General features: G+C 34.5%; 1 protein-coding gene across 6 annotated transcripts in view; it reads left to right on the top strand.

Annotated features, from left to right (window-relative positions):
• Erbb4 (erb-b2 receptor tyrosine kinase 4) overlaps positions 1-27,259 on the top strand; it is a 1,013,423-nt gene that overhangs the window by 651,987 nt on the left and 334,177 nt on the right. For all 6 annotated transcript variants that reach the window (XM_021186126.2, XM_021185960.2, XM_021186207.2 and 3 more), the window contains exon 4: positions 16,981-17,115. In XM_021186126.2, coding sequence (XP_021041785.1) covers positions 16,981-17,115 — 135 coding nt within the window. The remainder of the gene's footprint in view (positions 1-16,980; positions 17,116-27,259) is intronic.

The raw sequence follows: 27,259 nt of genomic DNA, 5'->3' as shown, positions 1-27,259 counted from the left end.
AACTCACTTTGTAGACCAGGCTGGCCTCGAACTCAGAAATCCACCTGCCTCTGCCTCCCGAGTGCTGGGATTAAAGGCGTGCGCCACCACGCCCGGCCACCCTCCAAGTTTAAGGACAAACGGGATAAGGAGAGAATGCAGACTGATTGTGAATATAGCCAATGCTCTGCTCACATTGGAAGGGGCTTTTGCGTTCTTCCATGCACATTACAACGAATACAGATACTGTGTGCATTTGAAGGAACTTTGTGTTCTTCAGGTTCACACAAGTGCAAATTGGGGTAGAACTAGGCCAGCGAGGATTCCATTCTTCTTATTGACTTTCAAGTTTACTGGCTTCAGAATTCTTTTTTTAAGGCATTTTTAATCAGATATTTTCTTCATTTACATTTTAAATGCTATCCCTAAAGCCCTCTATACCCTCTTCCCTGCCCTGCTCCCCAACCCACCCACTCCTGCTTCCTGGCCCTGGCATTCCCCTGTACTGGGGCATATGATCTTCGCAAGACCAAGGGCCTCTCCTCCCATTGATGGCCGACGAGGCCATCTTCTGCTACATATGCAGCTAGAGACACGAGCTCTGGAGGGGTACTGGTTAGTTCATATTGTTGTTCCACCTGTAGGGTTGCAGACCCCTTTAGCTCCTTTGGTACTTTCTCTAGCTCCTTCATTAGGGGCCCTGTGTTCCATCCATTAGATGACTCTGAGCATCCACTTCTGTATTTGCCACTTCTGTATTTGCCAGGCTTCAGAATTCTTAAAGCCACACAGAGCTACAATTCCAAGCCCGGCTACTGTGTGTTAGCAGCATGCAGCCTGAACTTTGTAGACCACTGTACAGGCCAGTGCTGTATACTTTGCTCAAGCTTATACTGTGTACACAGCTGAGACATTCAACAAAATTATAAATCTATTGTGAACAGCACAGAAGGAAACATTTTTAGATATGGAAAGTTTACTCTTCAAAATGTTTCATTTACTTTTTGGGGGGTGGGGTTACCAAATTGTGAAGAGTTAAATTAAGAAAATGGAATAGTATTTCAGCTAATGTCCCCCCTGCTGAGTCCTGGGAGCCTCTTACTTTCCTGGCATCTGGGACTTTCTCTTGGTGACCCCAGTTCCCCATCCCCCATTGCTACACACCTCTGTTCAATTTCCTGAACCTCTGTACATCTCCTCCCACACCTGATCCTGTCCCCCTTTTCCTATCCCCCTCCTCTCTTCCTCCCATGTCCCTCCCACCCTCTCCCTCCCTTGATTATTTTGTTCCCCCTTCTAAGTAGGACCGAGGCATCCACACTTTGGTCTTTCTTCTTCTTTACCTTCATATGGTCTGTAAGTTATATTATAGGTATTCTGAGCTTTTTTCCTAGTATCCACTTATCAGTAGTACCCATCTGTGTTCTTTTGTGACTGTGTTACCTCATTCAGGATGATATTTTCTACTTCCATCTGTTTGCTTGCAAATTTCATGAAATCATTGTTTTTAATGGCTGAGTAGCACTCCATTGTGTAAATATACCACATTTTCTGTATCCCTTTCTCTGTTGAGGGACAAAGGCCTGCACATGAATGTGTACATCAACAGTCAGGTTATGGATAAGGACACCAGAGAGTCCTACTCTTCACTGGACTTATACACTCATTATTGATAAACTGTGTTAAATGAATAGCTTCAATCAAGTTTTCAAACATATGGTCCTGATTAAACCAAATAGATCAGATTCAAAACAAAGATATGAATCTAGAAAGGAGACTAACAGGGAGGAATGGAGTCCATAGGTCTGAGATAGAGATGAGGAGAGGGTAGAAGGACACAATAAATCAGAATGCACTGTGTGTATGTGTGTGTGTGTGTGTGTGTGTGTGTGTGTGTGTGTATGTCTGTGCTTGTATATATGAATCAGTCACCCTGTGTCTGTGCATGTGTGTATATGTATGTGTGTCCATGTATGGATGTATGTCTCTCTGTGTGTGAAATTGTCAAAGAAGGATCTTACTCGTTGAAGTCAAACAAACAATACCTTTGTACTTCCAGGTATTATATCAATTAAATTTTTTTCTCTAAGTTTTCGTAGTCAACAAGCTATATATCCAAAGATCACAGACCAAATTATAGGCTGATTCTTAGACCACCTAGTAACAATCTTTTAAAATTTTAAGTGATTTTCTACCTTCCTAATGCTGCTACCTCATGTTGTTACATTTTCTCATGTTCTCTGGTTGTTGTTCCTCCAACCATTAAATTATCTTTATACATTCTTTATAACTGTAGTTTTGCAACTCTTATGAATCACAATATGAGTATCTGTATTTTTTGATGGTCTTAGTTAACACCTGTGAAGAGTACTTTAGACCCCAAAGGGTTACAAACCACAGACTGAGAAGCACTGCTTTATTATTTTAATTAATTACATTCTAAAGTTTGCCCCCCACCCCCCTTCTAGTTGCCTATCTCCCTCTCACTTGTCTCTGAGAAGGTGGAACCTCTCTGTGTATGCCCCGACCCTAGTGCTTCAAGTCTCTGCAGGATTAGGTGGATCTTCTCCCACTCAGGCAGCCCTTTCCTACATATGTGCAGGGAGAGGGACTCCATCCAGTCTGTGCATGCTCTTTGGTAGGTGGCTCAGACTCTGAGAGCCTCCATGGGTCCAGGTTAGTAGGAACCGTTGGTCTTCCTGTGGGGTTCCTACGCCATTCAGGGCCTTCAATCCTTTTCTCAACCGCAACCCCTGGCAGCTGTCAATTTCTTCTGGCCCGCTGGGCTTAATTCTTGTCTCCCCATCTGTGATTCTGTCCCCTCTTCCTCCGGTCTTCTACCATGGTCCCTCCTTCCGTCCCTTTGCCTCCCATGACTATTTTGTTTCCCCTTTTAAGTGGGATTCAAGCATCCTCACTTGGGCCTTCCTTAAAGATTGCAAGACATCCACCTGCTCTCTATTCTTCACATCCCTAGCTCTGTTTGAAGGAATTTTGTGTTGTCAGGTAGAATAATTGAGGTATGTACTTTTAGTTGAATGCTTAGTAATAACTAAATACAATACAAAATGGTAAATTATAAGGAGTCTTCTGATCTTTACACTTTAATTATGTTCATATGATATAGTCTCTTTTAAATCTATTAAATTATCATGATACACTTTGACAGGAGCTTTTCACCCATCTGAAATGTTATAAATAAAAAATTTAACATGATGCAGTTTACAATTATTAATATTCATTTGCCCCTTGCCAGCCAAATTGAGTAAAAAAAACAATATTATTAGCAAAATTCAATGAATAAATGCATAACCTGTATCCATAAATGAACTTCAATACTTTAGGATGTCTACATTGTGTAGAAGGATTTGCCATGAAGATGTGCCAACTCGGCTTTTTTTTTTCCAACTTTTGGATCACTTCTTATTATCCTAGCTGTAATTAGAAATCTTGTGAAATTAATAACCATTAAATTCAATGAGTTTCCAGCATAGGAAATGTGCCCAGCGGCACCTAGCCGATGGGCATACAAGGTTGGGGCTTCACAAAGGCTGCCCCTCCTCTCCTGCCAGTCACTCTAAAAGGAAGCATCTTTTCCACTTAGCTAATTAATTACACCTGCCAACAAGCAGATGGTTTTGAAGGCTTTGAAGCATGGAAATAGCTAGGTGCATATCAGCTACCTTCCTTCGGTGGCAATTTAGATTATAACTATTGAAGCTCTGGAGAAATGGAGTATTAAATGGATACAAAGGAAGAAAAAAAACTTTTAAGTATTTATTAAAAGCAGTTTCAGGTATGAAATCGTTGCCTTTGCCTGACCTCAGTTCACACTTGTTTTCAGGCTGGTTATGTTTAGTTCAAGACTGGAATAATACTGGACAGATGTTGCCAGGAAATCGTTCTGAGCACTAGGATAAAATAAAAACAGAGGACTGGATATGTTAGTAGAGATTCTCAATATTGTAGCTTTCCAGTAAGTTATATTTTGTTTTTTGATAAGTTGTTAAATTTAACATAAGTACACACATATAACAATATTGAAAATAGGACTGTATCCCCAGAAGAACCCTGCTTTATACCTTAGTACATATATAGTGTCCATACTTTTAAACTAACCCAGTCATTTAAAGAAATTATTGATGATGAGTAGCTGAAAATGATCATTAACGTTTTATTTTAATGTAATATTATTTTTAATATCTCCTACCTATATATAAGTACATGTATACAAAATCAAATTAGCCACGAGTATGTGTGTGTGTATAATTTTACAATATTTACTTTTATGAGTTTAAAATAAAATATGTAGTTTATGCCTTATTGAATTCACGAAGTATTTAATTTCATGAGAAATGTAAAGAATGTCTTCTGATATACATTATTACTTTGTGTGTGAGGTATTCCAGCCTTTCTATCTTAAAGAATAATTACATGTACACATACATGTATGCGCTAAGTGAATTTATAATTTTACTAGTGGTAGAAAAAAATTGTCTCTGCATTTTTACCTTTGTTGCAAGACATTCATAAGATTTATGTAAATAGAGCTGGGCGTGGTGGCACACACCTTTAATCCCAGCACTTGGGAGGCAGAGGCAGGCAGATTTCTGAGTTCAAGGCCAGCCTGGTCTACAAGGTGAGTTCCAGGACAGACAAGGCTACATAGAGAAACCCTGTCTCGGAAAAAAAAAAAAATTACATAAATAAAATCAGTGAAATACTTCTTCAAACTTTCAGATAATTTCAGTTACCTTTACTCACATAAATGAAAAGTCATGTGGTAAACATAGCCAACAATAGATTAATTTACATATACTGACCATCAAATGTTAACATTTAAATTATATATCTGAGAACAACTGTATTCTCTTAAAATCTTTAAGTATAGAATTCTGCAAGTTTGCCTACACTGAAAACACATTGATTAAAGCCCTTACTTTTAATTTTAAACTTCTATTTCTTCCAACAATTAAACTCCTCCTCATTTGGCTTTTAATTGATTCAGATATAAAGCTTATTAGAAAAAAAATCAGTGATTTTGTCTTATTAATTCATAGGTTATTTCATTTTTACTTTTTATTAATTCATCAACAGCTGTGAATATGGTTGAAGAATCATACTTGAAATGTAGATTTCTTAGTAGAACCAACACCTTGATGCATTTACCCATTTTTCCTAACCAAAGAGCATACCTAGGCTGGTCTGAGGCCTCCAGGCACATATGTACCAAAGGACTGCCTAGTCTGACCTCAGTGGGAGAGGATGCATCTAATCCTGTAGAGACTTGATGCCTCAGGGAGGGTGAGGGATGCCCTGAGTTAAGGGCACCGGCTCAGAGGTGAAGGGGAAGGGCAATGGGGAAAAAAACTCTGCAAGTTGGGATGTAAATAAATAAAATAATTAATTAATAATAATAAAGAAAAGAAATTGCAAGGGACATAGAGACAGACTTTGTAAGGCTTCTGACTTGAGTATGATAATTAAAAAGCATTTTGCCTTCTTCATTGAATCAGAACTACAAGGGCTCCGTACAGAGTTCCCACAGTACTTGAAAATAATAAAATTGCCTTTAAAAACCTCAATCTTTTTAGTGAATAGAAGATTTTTCCTTAAGTAGGCTGAATTCTTCAAGTTTTATTGTACTGCCTTTTCCTGTGTGCCTACTTTTGACAGAGGCAAAAGGAATCCACCTTCAGTGATGAAGGTGGGATGTGGTCCAGACACTCTAACAGAGCCAAGAGTTTAAAGGCAGTGCTTCTCATGTAGAAATAATCCCTTAAAAGCATAATTTTCTCTTTCAACTCAATAAAATATTTTTGGAAAGTGCTTCAGGGAAATTGCTGAGTTCTTAATTATACTTACAGGTAGACAGCATAAGACAGAGTATGCCTCAACTCTGCTTATACTATATTTTCTTTCTCTTTCTCAGCCATTCCTTCCTGTACAAAGGAAATGTGGAATAACACTTTGAAATTACAAACGCAGACCAGCACTTAGGCTGGACTCTCAGTTGTCTAGAACACACGGGTCAGTTATTTCACACTCTAAACATTATTTTTCTCAACTGTAACATGAGACCATTAAAAATTACCCTGCATAATTTTCTTAATTAAGAGAAATGCAATATTGGGCATAGTCTAGTAGAGGGAGCATTCATGAAGAGTTATTGCTAGGAGATCCACAATGACCAGTTATCCAGACTCTGAAATCCTCACTGGAGTTTTCTGTGTGAGGCATTTGGCATCTTGCTTGATGATCGTCTCTTGCCTGATATGCCTTTTGGGGACCAGATTCCCCATACCCCTCCCTGAAAAAATGCTGATTTCAAGACTCCAGTAATTTTATGAGTGCTTAGAACCTGTAATATGTCCCTAAAAGAGAATGTGAACCTCAGATAAGTAGGTTAAAAAGTCTAACTGGCTTGCTATTCAAATCCATAGGGACTTAAATAGTTGTTATTCTATGTTGTTTGACTCTTAGTGGATAAAAATAGTAAAATGTAGCTTACAAAATGATTGATTTTGAGTGTATCGTCAGAAACTTGAAATAATTTGCCACAATGTCAAAAAGGAAGCTATGCATCACAAGTGTTTTATTGTTTTCTTAATAAACCAGTGAATAAACGTACATAGTCTAACTTAAAATAATTACGCCAGTTGTCTTTCAAAAGGATACTCATGAGAGGGATAAAAGAGAGTTACTATCCAGAATAGAAAAAAAAAAAAAACAAAAAAACATGCTGATTGAAGGGCTGTTCCTGCTGTTGTTTTGCCCTAACTGCACAGCACAGTAGCTGGACATTCACCAAGAGGTAACTGTGCAGTGAGCACCTCCACGTTAAATCTTTTGGCCCTTATTGCCATGTTTTGAGTATGCTCCTCTTAGAATCGTCATAAAAATAAGTGAAACAAAGCTATGAAATAGTGAATAATGTTATATCTTAATGTGAACATATGTTACCAGTCAGAATCATACTTACCTGTCTGTGTCGATGTCCCAGAAGGAGCATATTCTCCTTGAGTGCTGGGCGTTTGAAATGATTGAACCATCTATCTCATCTTAGATTCTTTAGCTCTTGATTTTTTTCCTTATGTCTAAGCTTACAAGGCATCTACCTATATTGACTAAAATAAAATTTAATGACATTAATTCAATCTGGTAAACATAAACAACTCTAAAATAAAAAGTATATTTTACTGAATTTGGAACTCATAGCCATATCATTGCTTGTTATGGCCTGTCCTACTGTGACATCAGAAATTAACAGTATTAAAATATGTATTTTTCAGTTCAAGAAAATGAAATGTGTAGTTCTTGTACTAATAAAATATGCAGATCTACTAAATAGTTACTAAAAAGTTTTAACGAGCTTGCTTTGCAAATAGATTAAGTATATAACTTGAAGTCTTTGAGTCCATTTTCTAAGTAAGTGGAGTATGGAGCTGTATCTTCTTTGTTCAGGTGAGAAAGACTTTCCTCAACCACCTTGGAATATTATTCCAGCATGCTTGTTGCATATTTATTATTTGCTCTCTGTTTTACTGATATAATAGAAAGTATTAAGTTAGGAAGTGTGTGGCAAAGTCTCAGCATCCCACTTCTCTCAGTGACTCAGATGCTTCAGCACCCATCTGCATCCTGCAGAGCTGCAGATCCTGGCCATTGAAAAAACTCTGGTTACTTGCTAAAAGGGAGACTATAAATGGAGGCCTTATGACCAGTGTCCTGGGATATAGGTAAGAGGGGGAGCTTAAAATATGATCACAGAATGTGGCTGGATTGGTGATAAGAAATGACTCAGAGGGTTAACTCACTAGTTGCACAGTACACAAGTGATAGTATTACAGATTCTATCAGGTCCCAGATAAAAGATTCTCCTAAACTGTTAATATGGTTTTACATATATAATCTGGATTTCTCACTGAAATCCAGCAGTGAATATTAAGACGTCCAATTCATAAACCATAGAAAAGAAACCACAACAAACTTGCCCCTATTCAACAGTGAAGCAGCAAGCTGCTATGCACCAGCTGTAGAGAGTACTTGGGAATGTCAAAACGAATTCAGGAAAACCTCTTGAACACATCTTGCCATCATTTAAAGTCAGAAGAAGGCAATAAAGGAAATGTATATTACCTGAGTCAATAAATACTAATTTAGCAAATAAAATACCTAATATGTCATTTAAAATAGTCATTATATAGATACCTAAAGGACACATCCCTGATTGCATATTAACTTGAATCTTTATATAAAATATAAATATATTGGTTTTTCTTGGCACACATGTAACTGATACTTCATGCTTTGACAATTAAGACAGACACAGAATCACTACACTTATTCAAATAACCAATCATTCTTGGCTTTCTTTAAAGATGTATATCAATAGATTCTATTAAAATTCAATGTAAAACTATACAGCTACCTTTCCAACTGTGGAGAAGTCCATTGGGTTGTGTACATGTTGATTCCAGTTAATTTTGATATGTAATTTTTTATTTATAATCTGTATAGAAAACCTTACAGTTTCAAAAATATATTGAAATATCTCTGAGCATTCTGACAGTTTATAGCATTTCAGAATTTCTGTGTATTATTGTATCATGAATTCTTTCATTACATATTTTAATAATTTTTGTCATTGTTTTCAGTGTTTGTATTGCAGAAACTTTTTTTCTGAATCATCCAAGTCCCCAAACACTTACATTTAATAGTATCTTGTATAGAATTAAAATTCTTGATATATTTGAGAGTCCAATAATCATTTTACAAGATTAAATCATCCTTCTTTTCTTGCGTTATCTTTTATTTGCAAGTTTTATCTTGCCAGAAATAAGCATACACATTGATGTGGTTATTACTGTCATCTATGAAAAAAAAATCATCCTTTCTAAAAATTCTAAAGAAGGGAAGAAATCACACATTGTGAGAAGAGTTATTAAAACGATACAAACTAATATAGTAGGTGAGATATTAGGAAGTGACCTTGCAGTATGTCCCAGGCTTATTGTATTAAAGCTTGTAAATCAAATGGACAAATCATTTCTGGTACTCGTGTAACTCCCTTTATTGGAAATGAAAACAATGAACTCTGCTGATTTTCTTTTCTACTGAAACAATTACATTTTCTAGAAACTTGGAGCAGTTATTTAAGAGAATTGTTGTCTGCAATGAGGGGTTTCTGCTAGATAGAACATGAAAACATTTAAGCTTTATGTAAGGAAGTATTTGATTTCAATATCAAGAATCCACTAAATCTCCCATGTTTGCTTATCTACTTTCAATTGTGATCCTGCTTATTGTCATGCAGTGGTTCCCTATTATAAATTAGAGCAGGCATCATCCACTATCCATGTTTTTTACATAATTGTCAATATTGTTTAAATTACTTTTAAGATCTTTGTCTCACACACACACGTGTATGTATGCATGCATGTATGTATGTATATGTGTGTGTATATATATATATATATATATATAATTTTATTGGTTATTTTATTTACTTATATTTCAAATGTTATCCCCATTCCAAGTTAAACCCCATCCCTTCCCCTGTCCCCCCTGCTTCTATGAGGGTGCTCACCCAGCCACCTACACCCTCCCACCTCAGCACCCTAGAATTCCCCTATGCTGCGTCATATTATCCCAGACCCCTACTCTCAAAAGAATTGTGGCAAATAGCATTTGGTTCACTAATTTAATAAAGTCAGATAAATGTCAAATATTTCAGAGTTCCTTATAACATACTAAGATCATATTTTTAGAAAATAAAAATGGATCTTCTTATTCCTTAAAACTACATTTCTAATATGGTATTTATTTATTTGTGTTAGTTCTTTGGGAAAGTGAAAATTAAAATGATAGTACTGCATGCTAATCAGATGAACAACTAGAAAATATAACATAAAAAAAAAACTAAAACAAAATATAAAGAGAGTTGAGCAATTTGGTAAGATTGCTTTGGAAACATAATTACTATACCCTATCAATTTCATTTCCAAATATGCACACAACATAGATTTGCACATAGATTTGCATCAGAGACCTATTGTAGAATAACATAGCAGTACCACTCAGTAACTTAAGTGAGAAAGTATGTATTTCTCATCAATGCAGAAATGGACCCACCATGATATCATGCAAAAATGAATGGGAAGATGGCAGAAGAAATTTTCAGATATAATGTTATGGGGGAAAAGATGTTAAAATGATATATATGTAGTTTATTGCTGTATGACAGCTCTTTGTCTCCCTATTACTATCATTATTTGGAATAATTAAGTATAGCATATAGTAGCTATATGATAATCAGAGGAGAAATTCGATTCTCTACTACTATTTGTGATTTAATTAGCATCAACAGAATATAATTTTTATGAACATTTCTTTACAGTCACTAAGAGTGAGCATATACACTCATTCATTCCTTCTCATACATTTTTCAGAACTAAGCATTTCTTTTACTAGCTGACTGTCTGTTTTTTGTTTTGTTTTTATATTAAAGGGCTTTTGTAGAAATAAGATATACTGGAATCCAGCACCTGGATTATTGCATACTCTGTTATATCCTTGAACCACCTAACCAGTAATACATATAAAATAAAAACCAAACTGTCTCTTAGATCTCCAATCTGTTACAAACTAATAGAATGGTAATGTAAATAGTTGAAACAAAAAGCCTAAATTGTGCTTAATAGTAAACTATTATTGAAATAATTGTCAAGCTTAAAAGAGAAACAGTGTTTTATTGGTACTATGTCTCTAGCAACCCCATCATAGAGGCTAGGGTTGTACCTCAAAATAATGAGAAACATCATACAGCTGACAAGTTAAATTAGGTTTTAAAGTTTTATCTCATTACATAGATTCAGTATTCTTTGCTTTCTTTATACTTCAAAACTCAGTATTGGAAGCAGTATCTGTTTGTCATCTATCTACCTATGTACCTACAATCCATTCATATTGTAACCTATAGTGTATTATTATGTTAATATGCAAGAAGGATTCATGTGATAGGTGTTATGACACGATAGGATCTGAGTTATAGAGGATCACTGGGTATAAAATGAAAGCCTATGAAGGCCCTTCATTATCATATAATGATTAATTAAATATGAAGAAATGAAGCTATGACTGATAGATCTTAATTTGTTATGCAGATAAGCATATGAGATCAGAGAACAATTTATAACAATCAGTTTTCTCATTCCACCATGTGGGTTTAGGGATACTGGAATGAATTCGGGTCACTAGGCTTGACAGCAAACACCTTAATCCAGAATTTCACATTTTTGGCATTTTCTTAGGAATTTGAACACAGAGTGATATACTTCATGATTCTTATTCTTGATAAACCCACAGAAATATAAGGAAGATAAGAAAGGTATCCAACAAAAATCCATAGTGTGTGAAGTCATGTGCTCTTTGTCAGATGATAGCTAACATGGTTCTGTGAAGGATGTCTGACCTCCACATACCTGAGTTCGAAGCACATCACTCTAAAACGCTTGTACTTAAGCTGAATGAAAGCTCAGGATTGTTTTTATGTATTCTGAGGCATTGAGAATAAGTAGGATACTATGGGAACATAACTGAGTTCTATTCCATTGAAATCACTGTGTTTTTGCTTTTATTCTCTATTATTTGATTTTCAGCCAATAGGTCTAGAAATTTCCTCTTTAAATTGCTCTGCTCTGCTTGAAAGACTGTCCCCTGTTACTTTCTCACATTTGGTATTCGCATCCATGAGCTTTTGACTCTGATCACCGAGCTGAAAGATAGAGGGTTACATCACTCATTTACATTATCACCCTCAAACCCCTCCCAATACAAATGTGACATTTCAATTTTGCACACTTCAACTCTCCTTAAATCATCTGTATAAAAACTTCAAAGCTTGATTGATGATGAATGAGCCATTGTCTCTTCGAGCACCCGGTTCTCATTAGCCTTTAGAGTCTCAGCTTATTAATAATGAACCTTGAGGGCTGACCTGGTGGGGTAGCAGCAATTCATTGTGCTCCCAGTTGAAAGGTCTGGGTTTGGGAAAGATAGAGGAATCCATAGACCAAGTCCACTCCCGAGATGATGTATTAAGTATCAGAGGTGGATGATGTGGTCTATATTACTTCTGTATCATTATCTGCCAACAGACTCGTGTGTCTTAAGTTGATGACAGTAAGAAAGATATATTGCTTTGTCTCTGAGAAAGCCCTATAAATGATTGTGTAGCTTCACTTTGAAAATGGTCTTTTGTGTGTCTTGGAATTTTAACTTCTTGGTTGTATGCTTTATCTTGAATAGGTGATATAAGTCTAATATATACAGTATTTAGATGTCTGCACTGTAACTAGACAAGTGTGATGCTTTTAACCTGCATTTTCATGGTCATTTGCATTCTACAGTTAGCCTATATGGTGCACTCCTACAAAATGAGACATTTAGATACACAGCCAGAGATTGATGTAAACTATTTCAGTCCCGTTTATTAGATTTTTATTATATCATCATGGTTAATAGTACTGTAAGGCATATTTACTACCGATTCCACTATAGAGACCAAAGTGTCCTGGGTAACTGCATTTACTATTATAAAATCTGTTTTGAAAAGAAGAGAGTTTCAGCCACTTTTTATATAGTAATTAGAAATAGGATATTGGGTTGGAGAAATACTTTCAGCATCCTAAAAATACTGGGAGGTCATTTTCATCAGTATTTTTAGTAAGGATGTCACATCACAATTAGGCTATTTCATATAGGTCAGAGACAAATTCAAGTATTATACCACAATATCTTTTGAAGGAATATATTTGCAAAATGTCAATGATTCTATTAAAAGAAATGTGCTGGCAATTCACTATAATAACTAGTTTCTGGGAAAGTATATATCAGAAGAATTTATTTAAATAACAAAAGCATTATCTTTGTCAGACACATGAAAAGATATTTAAAGGCAAAGAGCATTCAAATGGCCTTGTTTTAGGATTTAAAGATATAAGTTGCTCATGTTCTCTTTCAAATTTCATATCTGTTCTTTGTAACTTACTAAAAAAATTTTAGAAGCTTTATCAGGTAAACTGAGGATTGATTATTACAGTATAAATTGTGTAAGTTTAAGGAAATATGGATAAACTAGAATAACTCAAAATCACTAATACTCAATTAATGGCTAATAAGTGGGTTTGATGTATCAGATAGGTTTTATTTTAATATTACTAAAAAGCATTTAAGTAACATGTAAAGATCAAACATACCACCTACAGTAATATTGTATATTATAAATTATGGACATTTTGTATAATAGAATTTATTTTATTTCAGTTAATAAGAATTTAAACATAAAAATTATATATTAACATTGCATGTATGTGTGTTTGGTTTACTTTATATGAAATAAATTCTACTAGCTATCGATTTTTAGCCCAGTGAGTGTCTACTCTGTATCTCCTTATATTAACATCAGAGAGTGGAGTCCAATCTTGACAAGCCAACGATTAGTTCCTGGTTTAAATACAAGTTTAGAGATTTCACATAAGCTGTTCATGGGAAAGGCTAAATTTTAACATTAATTTTACTTAGTCACAATGCAAATTACAGAGAGGAGCTACAGAAGAATTTAAATGATTAATGTTGGCATAAAATTACATAGCTTATGTTGTTTAATAGGATTTTTCAGTAACACGATACTTTTATGTTTACACAATATTATATTAATGCAATGTTAACATTTATTAATAAGAATTAGGTTTTATGTAAAGCTGTAGGAAATATTTCCATACAATACATTGAAAGAGCGCATAGTAGTCTTTGTTCTGACCACTGATTAAATGACCAAGATTCTACTTGTGTCATTCTACATTTACTATGATATGTATTGACATCAGTTCACTGGGCTAAGACTACATTGAACTTCTTTACTGATTTGACACTTCCATCACTACACTCTACCTAAACTTGTACCTCTTTGTCTGACTGCCCACCAAATGTATTCATTGTCTTTCCTCTCTTCCTTTTGCATATAAATTTGATTTTTATGTCTAGATTCTAAAATTTAATTATTACTTTATTTTTATATTATGAGAAAGGAAACTTTTATTATAAAACAGGTTGTCTTTTCTTCAAATATATGCTCAATGAAATGAAAAAATTACTGTTGTATGTTACTAAAGTTTATTATTTATTTAAATCTATTTGCAATTATTTGTCCTATCTGGCTCTAACTTGAAACCTTCAGAGTCAACCATAGTGCAAACTTCAGGTTACTCTTTTGTTAATATATTCTTCTGCACCAGAAACAATCCCATAGAAGTTTCTTGAAAAATTAAACCAATCAAGTATTTTCTCACAAGCAATACTAAGTTATTACCTTGCATTTTCATAGTTATAAGATCAGACAGAAGTATAAAACATATTTTAAACAATATTGACTTTAATTCCTGAAAATATTTTGATAGACCTGTTTTAAAATATAACATTTGTTCATTAGTACATTTCTATAAATATCAATGAAAACCTGTTTTCAGACTGTGCGAATTTGATATTCAAAGTAGAGAAAGGTATACATCATAAAGATTAAAGGCTATTTCAGCCAAAACAGAGAAACTATTCAGTATTCAAATGTAGAAATGAATAACTCTCCTGACTAGAATTGCTGGGAAGAAATACTTGCTTTCAGATCGCTCAAGCCCAAAATATCATCCAGATGATTGTGATTATGTCTTAATTTGATATTTTAATCTGTAAGATTGTTTTACAATTCTTGTCTCTTTTATGCATTACTTTTCTATGAAGCCAAGCTCTCCAGTTTAGTATTTCTAAGAAACAAATGTAAATAATAATAGTTGGTTAATTCTGGTGGAGAAGGAAATTTGATGAGAATATCATTCATCATAATACAATCTGAGTCTATTTGGGAATATTCTGATAGGAAGTAGGAAATGAAGAGTATGTTTATGCCATGTGAACAATTTGAATTAAAATATTATTCATAAAGAATACGTTTTCTTTTCATAATGTTTGAATTACCACCTCACTCTTTGTATCTTCTTGTTGTTGTTGTTTTGTAGAAGTTTTCCAAATGTAAACTGAAAGATAACTTTCATTTCCTGGAGAGCAGTCTTTCTTTTAACCTAATAAAGAGTTATCCCTAGATTCTAAGAGTATCACCCAGTGTCTCATGAGAAAGCTTTTAGTAAGACATGCACACATTTTCACATAGAAACTTAATACCAAACATTAATACAGAAATGATTTTATAATCTTCCTTACATTTTCCATCTACTCTGAAGAAGGTTGGATGCTCAGTTCGTGAAAAATAATGAACTAGGTGTTAAAGCAAGAACAATGATCTAATTTCTCTTTGTTCCCTTTTTTCTTCTCTCTCAAGAAGTGGAACCAACAGGCAGTGAAAAGACCGATAATGAGAATGGGTCTCGGTTTGAAAGTGGAACTCTTTGAACAATGTAAAATAAATCTTGAGGGTTTTATGCATGCAAAGGTTCTTTGGATGTGCCACCAATTTTGCATCCTGAAATATTAGCGTTGTTAGGTATTCCTTTATCCATTCATTTCACACTAGTTTAAGAAATCTCTTAAATATTTAGCTTGGTCCAGACCCAAATGGGAGACAATAGCAATATTAAAAATAGTTTGAAGAACTACACAAGAGAGATGATTTTCCAGGCTACATAGAAACATGACTCTCTCTGCACTACTATACACTGACTGGCCGGGATTTATTGGGAAGTAGTAATTCTGTAAGCTGTTGTTTCCTCACGCTCTCACAAAGTACCCAGTGAAGATACTATTTTTGAACAATGAAATAAATTTAAAATTTTAGATTTAGCACATTTTAATGATATATTCATCACATAATGATTAATATCACAGATATTTTATACAAGTATATCATGTACTTTCATTATCTTTATTCTTATTCTCCCTTAGTCTCCACCCACCTACTATTAATTTGTTCTCCATATCTCTTCCTCTTCATGCCCGTGAAAATTCTTGACTTGCTACAGAATATCTAAGCTCCACAAATAAGAAACAATTATTGATATTTATCTTCTTGCATTTGACATTTCCTTTAATATCAGTCTGTAGTAACTCTTCAAGCAAATGCCATAAATTTATTATTCTTCAGAGCTGAACAAAGTACCATTTTGTATAAACAACAGATTTTCTCTATCCATTCATTTCTTGGCATTTCTGTAGCTAATCAGTATTACCTGTGTAATAGAAAATTGAGTAAATCATAGCTTTCTTTGATTTTTATCTTACTCCCAGATTCCAGTGCCAAAGAGAAATGACATAATATTTTGATTCGCATTGTTCTTCATATTTGACATACTTTTAGATGACATTGATAGTATTTTAGATGACAGAATATTTTATAATAGAACATTTATCTTATTTTATTTATGCTAATTAATAATATGAGACCTTTATTAAATGTCAAATTGTATTAAACCTAAGAAAGGCACTTTTGAAAATTGTATCAAAACTCTTGAGAATTTTCAGTGTCTATGGAAATGAAATGATAATTTTTGAAATTTATTTTAATAACTAATAAAGAATAACAAAATGACAATAGTTTTATTAAATAATATGAATTAGTTCATTACTCTGCTATATTATTTTATCATTAAATTAAATAAAATAATAATTATTCATACTTAATATGTAATATTAAAACAAAGTAGCAGACTGAAATATTACATATGATATAATATCCCATTCATGGTTAAGGTTCAGAAACTAAAATTATCTATCAAATTCTTAAGGGTTTATTTACATATACGGGATTAATTAATGGTTTAATCTGTACTTTTCGACCTCTTCAAGTGTTGATATATAGGCAAGTGAATCAATGAAAATATTATTAGAAGAATCCTGGCTCCTACTGTGCCTAACATTGAAAAAATGGAATGACGCCTTTCTGTTGGCTAACATTTTTAATAAACAACTTGATGGTTGCTTTTGTTTCCAATACAGAAATACTAAATGGTGGAGTCTATGTAGATCAGAACAAATTCCTATGTTATGCTGACACTATACACTGGCAAGATATTGTTCGGAATCCATGGCCTTCCAACATGACTCTGGTGTCAACAAATGGAAGTTCTGGATGTGAGTACCATTATCCCTTCATCCTTTTTATACATGTATTCATTTATTTATTTGTGTGTGTTTCTATCTGTCTATATGTCTGTCTGTGTGTCATGGTTCATGCATAAGAGTCATGGGACAACTTGGAAGAATTGGTTCTCTTCATTCAGCATATAGGGAATGGGGACTGAAATCAGGTCATTAACTTGAGGTCTAGAATCTACCTGATGAACAATGTCAACAGCCCATATCATACTCTGTAATGTCTTCAAATGTTATTTTACCCTGTAGTATAGTGAACAGCTTGTTCAGCAAGCCACTAGTGATATTTTAATATCTGAATCTATTAAAAAGCTCAGTAGTGTCTTCCTTCAGTTTTATGTCATACAGCAAATTTCTGACTAGCACCCCAAAATCACAAACCTTAATTTCTCTCTAATGCCCCATTGGAAATGTTTTATAACAATTCTCAGTAATGTAGTATAAGTCATTATAGATGTCACATATAAGAAATACTTCTACCTTCTTAGTTTTTAATCAAACATAAACCATGAAATTCTTTCTATCTTAAGGTTTTTATGCTATTTTCATGTGAGATGATTTATCAGATTAATAGTGTTTAATATGATGAAATGTTAAACAAATAGTTTATGAACTATCACTGAAGCCTCTGCCAATGATACTGCCTGGGATCTCTCATTTTTATAAAGCAGCCTTTGTTATCACACATTTATTAGTACTGACATTTGTATGAGAACTGAATCTTTATCAAGTATTAACCTGGGTTTTAAATTTCTCATCTGTTATTATATATTTCCCACCTGAAATCATAACTGTCTCCACATAGTTCCATAATTATTTGCAATAGTGCTGATTGTGTTATGACGCTTTTATGGGAAATCAAACTCCAAGGGACAATTATTAAATTTCATGATGGCCATAATAACATAATGGGGAAATATGAATGTATTTGATCAAAAGTGACAGCTGTGTTTTTAATAAAAGGCTAGAGCCTTTTTATGAAAGTAGGATAACATAATTTTCTTGTCATCTTTAAAAAGAATTTTGTATGAGATTCTTTCTTTTGGTTTTCAAGTTACCTACCAGATAAAATTTCATGTACAGTTTTTTTTTTTTATTTTAAATCTGCTTGTGCTAACAATGGAAAAGATGTGGTTTAGAAATTACTATTGTTTTCAGGTGGCCGGTGATATGAGCATGTTACATAGGGCAGAGGTTGTATTGGTTGAATGAGGGAAAGGCTTGCTGACTGCCAGATTCTCAAAATGACTGGCCTTTAAGGAATAGTAAGATCATGTAAGAATAAAGCCTGAATCAGAAGCCAGAAGAAAATCATCCCACTGCCTTTACAGGATTTGAAGCAGAAAAGGTCTGTGGGGTTAGAACACATTCACAGACAATATCGCTTTGTGCTGTTCTTCTGCAGGGCTAATTTGGATGATTGTGCCTATAGTTAGGCAACAGTGACTGGATTTTTTGTTTTGCATGTAAAATTTCAGATGCCAAAATTAAAAATGCAGAAAGGGTTCATAATCAATGGTCCTTTACCCATCAATTTTTGTCAAAATGTTATTACTTACATAGCTTTAGATAGTAAGTAATTCCATCTACTGTATGATATTAGATCTGAAAATAATTAATTGATACACATTAATTTTTATAGTTTTTTGTATTAAAGAAAAAATATATATACCTATATGTACATATAGGGATATATATATATATACATATATATATGGATATAATTTGTGATTTATGTTTCATAATATAATATTAAAATTATTATGTCATTTGATTCTTATATTGGTTCTTATATTGGTTCTTGATAAAAATTATTTTAACAGATAATTAATATTAATAAAAATATATACACTCATGATCAAATAGTTTTAAATTTTCTTTCACATAATTTTAAGAATCTTATGCATCTTACGTGCTTAATTGCTTTTCTTGTTACAGTCCTAATAATAAGCACAGTAGGTTTATTTCCAAGAACTGCAACTCTGTCATTGTGAGTAACACTATATAAAATCAAGTGTTTTGGTGTTTTCAGTAAGTTTGTGCCTGTTTTCCAGCTTGATAAACTGAGTTTTCTAGTTTAGAAAGTAGTTCCTTTCTTCTGTTGCTTGACATAAGTCTTAATCATGATTGAAAATACTCATTAGAATCATATTCCAATAAATATGCTCTCCCCAAGGTTTGATTCCAGAGATGAAGAGATGCTTCAACCTATGTAAATCAACAAAGTTGCCCATCTCATAAATATTCTCTAAGTCAAAAATCATATGATCATGTCGTTAAATGCAGAAAAGGCATTTGATGAAATCTAACATCTCTTCCTAATAAAGGACGTGGAAGAACTTGTGACAGAGGGAGTATACCAAAACATAATAAAATATACAAATGACAAAACTGTACAAAACATTATGCTAGATGTGGAAAACGTCAAAGTGTTTCCACTAATATCAAGACTCAGACAAGGACAGTTTTCATTCCTATCCAGTAATCCAAAGTAGTGCCTACTGTCTTAGAGTGAGAAGACAAGAGAACAAAGAAAAGGTTATGCTAATGGAAAAGGGGTTTCTATGTGTGTAGACATGATCTAAAGATGCCACGTAAAGGTCTTTGAGCAGACAAATATTTTTAGCAAAGTAGAAACATATAAAATTAAGACATAAAACTACCAACTTTTCTCCATACCAATGGCAGCCATACTGAAAAGTAAAACAGGGAAACAATCCTTTCACAAACACACAAAGAAAACTATTGTGTACAATAAAAACTTTAAGTAACAACAAGTCAAATAATGAAAATAGGAAAATATCAAAGAATTAAAACAAAACACTTCCTATGCTCATGAGTTGATAAAATTAATCTAGTATAAATGGCCACCTTATTAAAAACAATCTATCCATCCTATGTAACCCAATCAATTATTAGGCCTGTATTCAATATAGAGAAAATAATCCAAACTTTGTTGATGGCTTAAAAATCCAGGGATAGTGAAAATAATCCTGAATATTCCCTAAAAATGATTATTGAAAATATTTTGTAACACATTCTTAGGTATATTTTTAGGTTTTACTAATTCATAATAAAATTATGGAAAATATTTTAATGAGAAGTATGTTTGTTGTTAGCATTCATTTGATATTTAACTAAAGTATAAAGAAAAGGCCTATTATACCTGTTAAAACTTATAAAAACCTTTAAAACGTATCAAAATGATACATAATTACCAGATGTATCCCATACCTAAATTGTTTTCCAGAAGGAATTACTAGCATACAAAAGAACTAGAATGGGAGATTGACATATTTACATATAGTACCACCTTCACTGGCAGAATTTCATAAAAATTTTTATCTAAATTATATGTTCAAATAACTTTAATTGTTGAATTTTATTGTTATATTTTTACTGAACCTTATCCATGTAATAATTGCCCCCTCCAAACATTAAACACTATATTCTATGAAAAACTTTCTTGAGCTAGAAGAGAGTCAAGTCTCAAAACGGAATTTAACTATATTTATTATAATATTACTCTTGTAACACCTAAGATATTAAAGTATTTATATGAAATAGATGTACTTTTTTAAATTGCACTTTGGCATACAGTCAATATACAATCAAGACAAGTATAGACAGGCCGAATTTATGTAAATTCATACATGCAATCAAATTACATGATTTTTGTAATATTTTAACGTCAGAACATAAATTAGAGGGAAAATGTAGAACACATTGGAAAACCTAAGTTTATTTACACAAGTCCAAGAAGTAGCCTTGTGAAAACTACTGTAAAATAGATTTTTTAATATCAATTTCTTGCAGTAAAAATTTTTAATTCCCTAAAAATTATTTTTGAATTCTGGTACATACAGCATTCCAAACAAAATATTGTTGAAACAAACCAATATACAATCTAAGAATCTCTTTTATAGTAGAGTACAGTAATAGCACGTGTCAGCTGTGCTGTTAATTAGAAAGTGAAGTCTTGAGATAGTAATATAGTGAAATAAAATATAATAAGATTAAATAAAAAATAACCTACAACCTCGAAGCTGGACAAGACTCAACAAGAAGAAATAAGCCCAAAGGAAGGCCCAAGTACCAGAGACTGATTGTTTCATCATTCATGCAATCCCATAATGTCTCAAGACTTAAGCAATATAATATAACGAGAGGTACTGAGGCTGCCCCTTGCAAGCCCTGTGCATGCCATGTTGCCTCAGTGTCTGTGAGTTCATATGACCTTTGATCATGTTGATTTAGAGGGCCTTGTTTCTTTGTGACCTTCATCCCCTCTGATTCTTATTCTTGTTTTGCCTCCTCTTCCATGGTATCTGCAAGGCTCAGAAGGGAAGGATTTAATGGATGCATCCTATTTATGGCTGAGTGTTCCAAGTTCAGTCTCTCTCTCTCTAGATTATCTGACTATAGTTCTCCATATCTGTTCCCATCTGCTGCAGGATGGATCTCTCTGATGATAACTGGCATTTATCTATGAGTATATCAGAATATCATTTGGAGCCATTTTATCACTACTTTTTTTTTTTTTTTTAGAACAATAGTAATCAATTTACCCTAGGTTCCTAGGTATCTATTGTCTTGTTTGTGGTCAGCTAATCAGTATCTGATATGAGGATATGGGTTGTTACTCCAACAAGCTTTGTGCCACCATTGCCCTAGCATATCTTGCAAGCATGGCCACCATTATAGATACATGATTTGTGACTCAGTCTGTTTTATATGTTTCTGCTATGGTAGCATGCACAGCAGCTTCCTGCACTGAAGATGTTATCACATCTGGCTGAAGGCTCAATGTATGCACCAGCTCAACTTCTCCATTTTCAGTGATTTATGTAGGTGTTGTGAGTTTGTGGAAAATAACCTCTTGTTTGTAACAGCCTGCGTTTGAAGGTTTCCGTGGAACCTCTTGTCCAACAACACAATTAGATATAACCCAATCCTGGTATTGGAAGCATCATTTGTTGACAAGAGATGAGCAGTTGGGGATCTGTCTAATCTCTTAGAGTCCTGGCTTTTTAAATGAAAGACAGAAAGAGAGTGTATACAGATAAAAACCAAGGTTAGGAGAAACCAAATAGAAGGAATAGAGAGAAAGCAAACCATAATATGGACATATTATGTGAGAAATGAATCTATTTTCAATAAAAGAGGACAAAGAGAGAGGGAAATATATAACTATGTATGAGAATAGTAATTGAAACTTTAAAAACAGTAAAAAAAAAGTAAGATGAAAATATAAAAGATCAAAAATGTTGGCGAAAATGTCCATTTTTAAAAATAATTTTATTAGATAATTTCTTCATTTACATTTCAAAAGCTATACCATCTTAGAGCTTAAGGTACTTTCCCATTCTGAAGGGAAAGCTGCCCTAAAGAGACACACCGCTACCTCATCGTTAAATATGGCAGATGTTCAACTTTACTGTAAGGATCTCACAAGCTAATCAAATTATATAAAGGCAGCAGCAGCAACAACAACTGAATTGCCATCCTAAAACTGTGAAGGCATTTGTCTCTACAACATTAATAGAGGGTCCCGGGTTAGTGCACTCTCAGAGTTAGCACTAGAGGGCATGATGCAGAGTAAACTTAGTTCACTTCTAGCTAGGGTCCTTTGCTCCTTTCTTGGACACCAAAGTGCATTGATTGAACCTAGGAACAAAACTTTCCAACGAGATCCTGTTTTCATTCTATGATTCTGTGTGGTGGTATCTTATTATCAGTCTACATTTTAAGCAATAAATAAATATACAAATAAATAAAGTCTATGAAATAAAGAAGTATGATTAATTTCTGAATTCTAGAAAGAAGTAATTTATTTCTCCACAGTTTTTAAGTTCAGTTCCTGTGACCAGAACAGAGAAATTTGTCCTTCATAATGTAATGGAAACCTTACTTAGCTCATCTGAAAGTACATATTTGTCAAGAGTTTAACTACTATTTATTATAAATAATTATACACGCATGAGTACATAATATGTAAAATGCCTAAATTTCTTCAGATTTTTCTAATTTCTAATTTCATGTCCTTATGATTCTCTGGATTTTTTGGTGTCTGTTATGCCTGCCTTTTCCTTTCTGGTTTTATTATTGTTGATTTTCAGCTTTAATCTGTGGTTGTCTGATAGATTACACAGGGTAGTTTTATTATTGTTGGATTAAACTGGATATTCTCTGTGTGCCTTTTAGTTAGTTTGTATAAGAGTTTGCCTATCTTTTGCATTTTTTCACAGAGCCATCTATGTGTTTCATTGATTATTTGTGGTGTTCTCCTTGTTTCTGTTTTATTGAGTTGAGACCTCAGTTTGATGGTTTCTTGCCTTCTACTCCTCGTGAGTGTGCTTCTTTATTTGCTTCTGGAGTGTTCATGTTTGTTGTTAAGTTGCTTACTTTACTTTGTTCTAGAGTTTTCAGGTGTGCTGTTAAGTTGCTAATATAAGGTCTCCTTCCCCCTCCTCCGTTCTTCTTTATTTTCCTCTTCCTTCTCCTCCTCCTTCATGTAGGCACTTAGTTCTATGAATTCTTTGTCTCCAGAAAGTTTGGGTATGCTGTGTGTTCATTTACATTAAATTCTAGGAACTATTTGATATTTTTATTCCTGTATTGGTCCATTTATCATCCAGTACAGAGTTACTCAGTTTCTATTAGGTTGTAAGCTTTCTGTTGTTGATATCCAGCTTTAATCCATGGTGGACTGACAGGAAGCAGGGAGTTATTTCAATTTTCTTGTATCTGTCCAGACTTGCCTTGTGTCCAAATGCATGGTCAGGTTTAGAGAAATTTCAATGAGGTGCAGAAAAGAAAGAATATCCTTTTGGGTTTGGGTAAAATATAGAGACTGTCCTCAAGTGGACAATGGAATCAACAAATAATTTTTCACATTGTGCTTCCTATACATACATCAGCAAACTTCTGTATTCAAAGTAGATTCCCAATACTCTCCTTACAGAAATGAGAATCTATGTGCAAATGTTCTGTAAATATCTGTTACGTTCATTTGGTTTATAACATCTGTCAGCACCAGTGTTTGTTTAGTTTTTGTTTGGATGCCCTGTCCATGGGGAAGGGTTGGATATTAAAGTCTACTGCTATCAGTGTGTGAATTTCTATGGAACTTTAGCTGTAGAAGTGAGTGTAAGATTAAAAGAGGACTTAGTAACAGCCACTCTCCCTGCCCTCTCTGTTTCCTTAACAAACTCAATATTTTGATTTTCCCTCAAAAGAGAACATAACTGTGGTATTGTGTTTTTAACGTTCCTTTGTTGATTTAAAGGCAGATTTATGTAGCACGAGTTTCCTATAAGATTCCTACGCTGGAACCTGATTAGAAAATCCTATTCTGGAGCATACACTACAGGGTATATATTAAATTTAAACTCAGTATTTATATTCATTTTGATAATAAATATTAAGTATAATTAGTTATTTTTACCCATTTAATTATTTATTTATTCAAGTTAGTTATCTTTTAATTATATTTTAAATTTTTTATGAATCATTTTATTCAAATGATACTCCTTCACAAATCCCCAATCCTATGCCCCCTTCTCCCCATCCCCTTTGCCTCTATGAGGCTGCTCCTCCACCAACTAACCCATTCCTGCCTCACTGCTCTAGCATCCATCCCCCTATGCTGGGGCATCAAGCCTCCACATGACCCAGGGCCTCCTCTCCCTCTGATGTCAGATAAGCCCATCCTCTGTGAGCCATGGCTCCCTCTATGTATACTCTTTTGTTGGTAGTTTAGTCCCTGGGAGCTCTGGGTGGTCCAGTTAGCTGATATTGTTCTTTCTATGGTGTTGCAATCCCCTCCAGCTCCTGAAGTTCTTCCCCTAGCTCTTCCATTGGTGTCCTCAGGCTTATTCCGTTGGTTGGGTGTGAGTATCTGCATCTCTATTGGTCAGGTGCTGGTAGAACCACTCAGGGAACAGAAATACCAGGCTCCTGTCAGCAAGTGCTTCTTGGTGTCAGCAATAGTGTGTGTGTGTGGAGGGGGGGGTAGTATCTGCAGATGAGATGGGGTGGGGCAGTCTCTGGTTGGTCTTTCCTTTAGTCTCTGTTCCATTTTTTGTCTCTATCTTTCCTTTGGACAGGAACATTTCTGGGTTAAAATTTTTGAGATGCATGGGTGTTAGGTACCATTCCTCAACTGGGGGTCATGCCTATCTATGGGAGGTGGTCTCCACAGGTTGTATCTCCCTTTTATTGGGTATTTTATCTAAAGTCATCACCGTGGGGTCCTAGAAGCCTCTTGCTTACCTGGAGTCTGGGACTTGCTAGAGCCTAACCTCATTTCCCCATCCACCAGTGCTCTGTGTTTCTATTCAATTGTCTAATCCTCTGTACTTTTCTCCTGGCCCTTCCAATACTTGATCCTGCCCTTCTTTTATCTTCCCCCTACTCTCTCCCTCCTAGGTTCCTTAATTATATTGTAGGTTGTTTATTTGTTTTGAAACAAAGTCTTATAGATCAGGGTAACCGGAAACTTGTGATTCTCGTGCCTAGGAGAATATTTTTATTGAAATTTTAATAATTTTCAAATGTCATATAATGAAAAAATATTAAAGAAGTAATATTATTTGAATTGATTATAAGTAGAGCCTCCAAGGACCCCACAGGGACGACATTAGCTGAAATACCCCACTAAGTGGAGGGAGAAGCTGTCGAAACCATATCCAAAGGTTAGGCATGGCCTCCCGGTTGAGGAATGGGACCACCCACCCATCTACAAAATTTTAACCCAAATTGCGTCTGTCTAAAGGAAATACAGGGACAAAGAGTGAGGCAGAGACTGAAGGAAAGGTCATCCAGAGATTGTCTCACCTGGAGATCCATCCCACATGCAGACACCAAACCCAGACACTGTTGTGGATGCCAAGAAGTGCTTGCTGACAGGAGCCTGACACAGCTGTCTCCTGAGAGTCTCTACCAGATCCTGAGAAATATAGATATAAAATGCTCACAGCCAACCATTGAGCACAGGAATCCCCAAGGGAGGAGTTCGGGGAAGGACTGAAGGTCTTGAAGGGGCCTTATCTGGGAAGGGAAGGGGCATCAATGGGAAGGGATGCTCTTGGTCCTGTGAAGGCTTGATGCCCCAGTGTAGAGGAATGCTAGCCCTTGAGAAAAAAGTGGGTAGGTGGGGGAGCACCCTCACAGAAGCAGGGTAAGGGGGATAGAATAGGAGGTTTTCAGAGTGAAAAAAAATCAGGAAAGGGGATAACATTTGAAATGTAAATAAATGAAATATCCAAATTTTTAAAAAGTAAAATATATTCTGTGATATTCCACTATTTGGTACTTTATATCCTCACAGAAAGAGGTGATATGTTCTTGTATATGTGAATATCCAAATAATTCTAACACTGAATATATTAAGATTACAAGAAAAATGATAGATTAAGAAAAACAGTTAAATTTCTGACACAAATAACTACAGTCAGCTGAATAAAGGTCACAACAGGAGAGGTTGTCCTCCCCAGGGAAGGGCCCATCAATTCATTGTCCAGTGCCAAGTACCCAGACAAGAAAACATACATAAAAATAACTTGTTATGTGCTCAAGGTAAATTAAAAACATATATATATATATATGTGTATATGTACACATGCATGCATGTGCATGTGAATGAATGTGTGTATAAAAAGCACACATTCACGCAATAACAATTAATGAAAAGAGAACCCATGACTTAGAAGAAGAAACGTGAGGGAATTACGGTAGAGATTGATTAGGAAACAGAAAGGATAACTGTTGTAATTAACTTGCAATTTCAAAACACAAAAGTTAAACTACTATAAAGCAAAAACTCCTCATGAGTGGGCAAAGAAAACATTTTGATTCAAATCAGTTATTCCTAAACAGATTTATCAAGCAACATAGAGTTGATATTTTTTAAAAAGAAGCACAGATTGCCAATAACACCTATTTGATGTTTTCAAGCAACTGTGTGAATTGGATGTCAGCTACACCAACTAGTCAGTGGTACACTCTTGTGTCCTTTCTGATTTGTTTAGAAGGTGGGAAGAACTGTGTCTACCTGCTCTGCAACTGATCAGCACAGGTTTCGTTACTGTGTGCATTCCCATCTCTCTCTCTCTCTGTCTCT

The sequence above is a fragment of the Mus caroli genome, chromosome 1, assembly GCF_900094665.2.
Source record: "Mus caroli chromosome 1, CAROLI_EIJ_v1.1, whole genome shotgun sequence".
Lineage (NCBI taxonomy): Eukaryota > Metazoa > Chordata > Mammalia > Rodentia > Muridae > Mus > Mus caroli.
This window is presented reverse-complemented; position numbering and strand designations above follow the sequence as displayed.